This window comes from Montipora foliosa, chromosome 9, assembly GCF_036669935.1.
Source record: "Montipora foliosa isolate CH-2021 chromosome 9, ASM3666993v2, whole genome shotgun sequence".
Lineage (NCBI taxonomy): Eukaryota > Metazoa > Cnidaria > Anthozoa > Scleractinia > Acroporidae > Montipora > Montipora foliosa.
This window is the reverse complement of record NC_090877.1, coordinates 38,405,574-38,413,170: the sequence shown is the minus strand read 5'-3', so window position 1 is coordinate 38,413,170 and position 7,597 is coordinate 38,405,574. Positions and strand designations below refer to the sequence as shown.

At 39.6% G+C, this 7,597-nt stretch overlaps 1 protein-coding gene across 1 annotated transcript in view; it reads right to left on the bottom strand.

The window, feature by feature from the left end:
• Positions 1–6,547, bottom strand: part of LOC137969471 (lysosomal acid lipase/cholesteryl ester hydrolase-like) — a 17,127-nt gene extending 10,580 nt beyond the window's left edge. Inside the window, 2 exon segments of the mRNA XM_068815721.1 lie at positions 1,549–1,874; positions 5,289–6,547. Coding sequence (XP_068671822.1) covers positions 1,549–1,874; positions 5,289–5,393 — 431 coding nt within the window. The 5' untranslated portion in view covers positions 5,394–6,547.
• Between the last annotated feature and the right edge of the window lie 1,050 nt (positions 6,548–7,597).

Below are 7,597 nucleotides of genomic sequence, written 5' to 3'. Positions count from 1 at the left end.
AAGCTTGTAACGATGCTCACAAGTTAACACTATTTTAATAATAATTTGACAGAGAGATCTTTAATGATCCCTTGTTGAAGGTTCACTGGAATATCTAGAATTTCCTCTATCAAAAGTTCAATTTTTTTTCAATACTCCAGTTACTTATTTCCTAAAATACTGTCGTGCTAAATTTCGTTAAATTCTAGCGAGTGGTTCTCGAGAAATAGGCGTATTTCCAAGAAAGCTATTCCGCATTCAATCGGATTTTTTTAATATACTACGCAGGCGCTGCATTGAACTGGGTTCTTTGAGGTTCTTTCGGTTACTTCGATAACAAAGAAAAATCTGCGAATTGCGGAGTTCTTTGTATCGTTACCTTTTCAGACATACCTTTCTCATAAAAGACTAAAACCACCAAAACACTTTGTTCAATTATGCGGAAAAACAGTGCACACATAGCGGAAACATTGAGCAAATAAAAATGATTTCTCTATTGAAGCCATGTTTATTTCTTTGGCAACCTCTCGCGCGCGCTGCATTGGGTTAGCAAGAGCGCGCGTGAAAACTGTTTGACACGTGCGTGCTGCACGTGCAGTACGGTATTTCAGTTTCCTCTTTGAACTTACAACATTATTGGTTTGAGGCGCTCTCGTCGACGAACGGTCGTAGATCTTAAAAGGATAGTTTTACAGTTTTGCGCACGTCCAAGATTTGGCGCTGGCAGGAGTAAATTGTACAGTTTCGTACTGAGCCAGATGATGTTCATTAATCACAGAGAGTATTAAAGCGAATACACTGAACGACTGAGGTCCAAATTTGGTGGAAGATACAGAATATATCAAATGTCGTTTTGACTATTGAATTTATTGCACGTGCCGAACATTTTATTCTACGCACGAGTTGTCATAACGCAAGAGTTAGATATAGCTTATTTATTTATTCAAGATGCAAGAGCCTAAGTTACAAAAGACATCTTGAAAGGGAAGTAAATAGGTCATCCCTATGTTAATACTCCCCAACATAAAACAAGCAAAAAGTATTTTGGATTTCTTGAAAAGGAAAAACTAGAGGTCGACTAAATGAAGTTTCCCTAACAAAAAAAATAGAAAACATGTATAAACTATGTACAATAAATATATAAAACATGGAATTGAGAATCAATAAAAGCGATAGTTATAGTTAACTAATGAATATTTAAAAATCACTTCAGTGCATTCTTAAAACGGCTCAGACTCCCAGCCTCAACTATGGACCCTGGTAGGCTATTCCACTTCCGCACAATTCGAATGGAAAAAGAGTACTTTTTTTATGGATTGCACTTAGAGTTATCTTTTCGCATGCAGTAGGTTCATCAGTAACGCAAAGGGAACGATTGCAGAAGTAATTCCAGTGAGTAATTCCACATCTATGCCATGCATTGCTTCCGTTTTCTGCATCAGTTCTTTCCATTGTTTCAATAACCATTAAATTAAATGGGCTGAGGTGACAGTTAGCCCATGGGCAGAGACATGAGACACTTCCTTTTAAGTCCTTAATGAAAAGATTTTGACCCGAAACCAAACCTACCTGAAATTCCAAAACTGAGCCGACAGCACGGAGAGCTTGATATGACGTCGTCCATAAGTATTTCCTCTCAAATTGCCCAACCAAACATCAAACCCCGCATCAGCCAGAATGAAGCCAAAGCTTTGGTTAGGCAGGTTTGTGACCCAATTTGACGAAGCGCACAACAGACCATGCTGTAGGAATACCACTGGCTTGGGACCTTCACTAAAATCCTCTCTGAGCTGTTTTCGTCCTGCTGGTATTCTCTGAATGTAGAGGAGATAACCGTCTTCCGTTTGAACGGTATACTCCTCTGCTGGGTAACCATGATAACGAATTATTTGAGTCTACAGGAAAAACAATGTGGTTAGTGAACCTGGAAGATTTAAGAAGCTCTAGTACGGAGTGCTTTACGCGCGTTTGTTCATATTTTTTATTATGCTTGATGTAGCCACTAGGGAGAAAATAAGCGACGATTTGTGCCCTTTCCTACAAGCGAACGGAAGAGAAGTTGAGTTGAAGAATAGAAACGTATATTTCCAATCAATAAAGCGAAGCGCGGGTCTACATGTAACACTAATCGAAGATAATTGGGTTTCCTCACGCAACCCACGCAGGGGTGTCTACAAAAGGAAGACGTAAGACCTAAGACCTAAGACCCAAAAACGAAGACTAGTTTTTTTTGCAAGCCTATGAAACCAGAGACAGTCAAACCGGTTGAACGCCTTGCCTCAGGCACCAAATGATGCGAAATTAGTGGAAGATAAGGCCGGCTCGAACTACAAAACGAAGACCCTCGCTTAAGTGCCTTGTTCGAGTGTTATGTAATATCGCAGACTGTGGACTGTGGCGGAGTGTCAGTTGTTTATTTATGTCCTCCGTTTCATTGTTTCGGAATTGAAAATGCCCTAAAGCTAATCGCTTAAACGAATGATTGATTGAGCCATTGATTTAGTGTCAGCTTGTAACGAACAGAGCATTTAAGCGGGGGTCTTCGTTTTGTAGTTCGAGCCGGCCTTATCTACAAAACGAAGACCCCACTAATTTAAATCGCATCATTTGGTGCCTGAGGCAAGGCATTAAACCGATTTGATTGTCTCTGGTTTCATAGGCTTGCAAAAAAAAAAAAAATACTAGTCTTCGTTTTTGGGTCTTAGGTCTTAGGGCTTAGGTCTTCGTTTTGTAGACACCCCGGAACGCGGCCCGCCTCGCGACAGGGATTCACATAAAACAGACATCGCTAAAGTGCATTTATTGTCTTCGATTCTTCGTTCTTGCAAAAAGGCTTGGACGTTTTTGCTTTGTTTGTTTTGTTTTTTTTTTAATAACAATATGAAAAAGAAAAACTTTTATTTTGTTCAATACTATACAATTTTTCGAATTTTTGGCAGATCAGTTGTTCATAAAGACACAGTGCTGGAATCGAGTCACGTACTCCAACAGCTTGCTCATTTTGGTCAATACCAGGACGGTTTGACCTCGAAATAAGCTTTATAAGACACAAAATCATTTCAGCCATAGGTTGTCTAATATAAGATCAAGATTTCTGGAACAACTTCCGAAAATATTAAAGAAAAAGAACTTCTAAAAGAGAGAGCTCACTCAATACAAATAATGACTTCAACAAACAGTGATCCTTAAATTCCAGGGATCCCGAACTGACTAGCTTATTCAAAGCTATTTCTAAGTAATAGTTCTCTGAGGACTTCAGCGACACACTCGGCTATCGCCTCGTGTGCTACTTTTTTGTTCTTACCACATTTTGACGTCATCTGTGATCTATTACTGAACAGACGCACGGCAACATGGAATCTATTTGTTAAATCGTACATTAGTCAGTTTACATATATATACTTAACCTAATATATTTCTAGTTACTGAACACTCAAAAGTGTCAGTGAAGTTTTTAAAATGATGTCATCGTGGTGACCTCTATAATATGGAAACTTCTCTAATACGCACACTTTGGCCTGTCCCTTTGGTGTCGATGTTGACTGTATTCATTTGTATCATTGAACGAAATGATATATGAAAGAAATCATACATTGAACTGCGGATATGAAATCAAGCAAAACTATGATCCTCGCAGTTATAAACGCAATTTTAGCAAGTGCGTAGGGAAGCCTGAAAAATTCAGGACTCCAACGGGGTTTAAACACGTGACCTCGCGATGCCGGAGCGTCGCACCATCATTGCGAGGTCACGGGTTCAAACCCCGTTGAAGTCCTGAAATTTTCCAACTTCTCTTCGCAATTGCTAAAGCGTTCATAACTGCCAGGATCGTAGCTTTACTTGTATTCTCTTGTCTAAATCAAAAAGTCACTTTAAAGCCAAGCAGTTTGTTTTTGATTTTTGGCAAAACACCGATAAACTAGGCTCGATTTCCGACTCTTCAACTGTGGTATTCGTTCCTCCCAACCGATTATTGCTTGTGTCTTCGAGTAAAGCAATTATGATTGCTTTGTTATTGCTTATTTTCACGTTTCTACCAGCTTTTAGTATGCGATGCAACATCACCATGAATGTTATGGAAATGCATGAAAATTATAATGGAATTAAATTAAATTTGCAGCCGGGTGGTGCGGAGAGGAGAACGAAGGAAACATTGGTGGAAATGAATATTCAGTGACTCACAATAAGAGAAAACGATGCATGTGTAAAGAGCAATAGCAGGGCAAAGTAAGTCATTCCCTGTCTTTGGATCCATAAGGAAATGATGGGCATTTTGGGCCAACTAAAAAGCACAAACGTTTTTCAGTAATATAATGGCCTATAATATGAGGGCGTAGCGGAATGCCAGTGGGGAGCTTAAGATCTACGACGACGACGTCGACGAAAACTCCACAAAACAACGACATCATTGGTTAAAAGAGCATAAATAATCGTGCTGCACGTGCAGCACGGATTTTAGCTCATATTTTTGCAGTTCTCTGCGTGACGACGACGTGAAATCACTAAATTTTAGGTTTTGACGACAACGTGAGCATGCAACAGGGAATATTTCATTCTGCATTTTCAGTCTGAAACCACTCGTACCAATTTATTTTTAGGATACTTCGCCCACATTGTACGAAGTGAACGTGATGGAATAGTCGCGAAAGACTTTTACTAAAGCAAAGTTCTATTTTGAGGGGACGTTTTCGTCGACGTCGCCGTCGTAGATCTTAAGGTCCCTAATGTTGGCATGACGCGTTTCTTAGAAAACTCTGTATGTTTGTTCGCTTTTTTTGACAGGGAAGCTTCCAAAGGTGTCACACGAGTTTAGATAGTGTCATGAACCGTTGCGGATTGCTGTAACTGATGGAGATGTCTTCCCTCGTTCCCAAAGCGACAGGGAAATGTAAAAAAAAAGGGTCTTCTGCTCAAATTCCGTTGAAAATTGAAAGTTCAGATTAATGTTTCAGATGTGCATGCACGTGCATGTTGACGTTATTCAGCAAAACGATTTTCACTTTCGAGGTTAAAAGATTTCAGTTCAACAAAATTATCTTTTGATAGTGATTGTTGTTTTAACCCCAATGTGAAAAAAAAAAAAAAAACTAATAAGTTAGTGACCTGATAAAACTGTTTTCTTCGGTTTATTACGTCAGTCATTGTAACAGCGAGACAAAGGACATGGTATTTCATTAAAAGAATTCTTCAATCTTTCGCTGCGATCATTTAATTTAAAATTTTGACTTAAGGATTTTTTTTCCGGTATATATCATTAGAATAATGTCTTATTTGGAAAATTAAATAATTAAAACGGCAACTTAACTCACCACATTCATGTTTTCTTCCGGTAAATTGGGATGATGAAGTTTCGACGCTTCGACATCAGTTAAAAAGAATACAAAGTAGAGCACAACCAGCGGAACTAGCAACATGTTTCAAGTTATTCTGAAACTATATCCAATGACGGGAAAATACTTTGTCGAGACGTTTATGCGACCTGTCTCGATCACGGAGTGAAACTAAATGTCTTGATCACGGAGTAAGAAATCGTGTGGTGCTTTTGTATCAGTTTCTCTGTGTGAGTCACCTTGTGACTTCCGCGTGAGAAGCGTATGACAGAAATAGGGAGAATATGAGATTACGATTGTCGAATGCTTCAAAAAAAACAAAACAAAAGCAAACAAAAAACACCTAGAGCAATAACCTGCAAACGCAGACGAATTTCCGGTGGTCAAAAGACCGCCAGAAATACGTCTGCGTTCGCAGGCTACTAGAGTAACGAGTAGGGAAAGATTTGTCTTACGGTGATCTAGCTATGCAATTTACATGCATGAACTTGTAACGCTACTGGACCTTGACCGCACGCGGACCAAAAAACGAAAGACTATAGAAGCGAGAGATTGTCTTGTAGTGGGGAAGGACTGCCGTTCGGATGGAAAGAAGAAAGATAAAGACAAGGGAAGAGGTGCGGTACCATTTGCATTGCCGCCCTCGCAGGGATTTTGCCTGCCCAAAGGCATCGTTGTCGGTTGTCCGCGCTTACTGGACTCTTATTGCCCCCTGGAGGGATTTTGCCCACAGACAAAATCCGGAGGAAGCATCATTGTAGTCGGCGTGTATAGTTTGTGTACCAGGCAAAATGTCGATTTGCCAGAACGCTAAGCAGAAAACGGCCGATAGCGATACATGGAAACGTAACGTCACAATCAAGGGGGTATTGGTAATTCGGCAAACTACATTGAGGGGGTTTAACATTATTGTTGAAAATATCTTGCCATCTGTCACGGAGAGTCATGCACAGGATACGATAACATAACATCTACCTAGGGTATGTTTAATGACCCCGCGAGAGACTGAGAACTCCCAATAAACCCATGTTTTTCATGAAACCGCTTAACAGCAAGTCTCCCTTGGATTGATGTTATTTTGTCGCGACCACACGTTATGTGCGGTGCAATCGACAGCTGGAGCAGCTATTTGTCGTGGTTCCAAAATTTTACAAGGATCTGTCCCCAGAAGTGGTTGTTGTTTAGAAATACCCAAGATTGAACTCGACGTGGATTGAAGAAAAAGGCCGCAAGTTATTATTATATTTGTGCTGCATTTTTGCCTGAGACCAAAAGTATCAGTTCTTTCAAAGTTTTAGTAAACTTGCGAATAAATTATCGGAACACAAAAATCGAATAAACAGGCAAAACCACGATGTCATGAGTTGCATTGTTGGCCGTTTAATCCTGTATCTGCGATTACATAAACCAGATCAAGCACTGACATTAAAGGTGGCACACCACCGTAGCCACCATGATGTAACCTATATTCCTTGCATTTTTAACGATACCAAACTGTGCAACGCCCTTTTCATATTCAGCACCGATTTGTTCTCTCCCCTCCTCAACATCAATCAGTACCCTATGCTAAAGCTGCACCGTTTGTAAACGGCCATTCTCTACCTGCAATTCCGGCCAAAAGAAGTTGGGACACTTGAGCTGGATCACGTATCACCCATTCCCCTAATCAATGCTGTAGAGATTTAAATCACCCGATTATCAACATTGTAAGTAGGGGTAGGGGAGAGCTTGCTCGCTGCCCCCATCTTTTTGTCCAGGATTGTGGACCATTCACACTGAACTCTACTCTTAGCTATAGATTATACTTAAAAGCGGGGGAAAGTATAGTGTCAACTATTACTAGAATAGTTATAGGTTGTATTACAAAATTACCACATTTTTAATTTGTAAGAAATTGGAGCGTCAAACGCCTGCAAGTAGGTCTTGGGTTTTGATGACGTAAAGCCATGCAAATTAGTGTTCCAATTAACTTAAATTGGTACTATGATCAAAACGCCATTTTTTTTTTCCTTCGTATTTCAAAACTACGTTAACTAAAAACAAATTGACCCAAGTCTTAATTCGTGATTTCAAAAAGACTCTTGTTTATTTTAATTTGAAATTTCCTATTTAATGGCCAATCAATACTAACTTTAACATCTTGCGAGAGCTGGATCGAGGACTCACTAGCTGGTATAAGAATGCAATGCGCCGGAGTTTGTGCGTGACTGAATTTACATAATACATAATAAACAACGCTTACATGCTAAACTTTTAAGCTATTGATTAATAAATGACGTCATGTGATC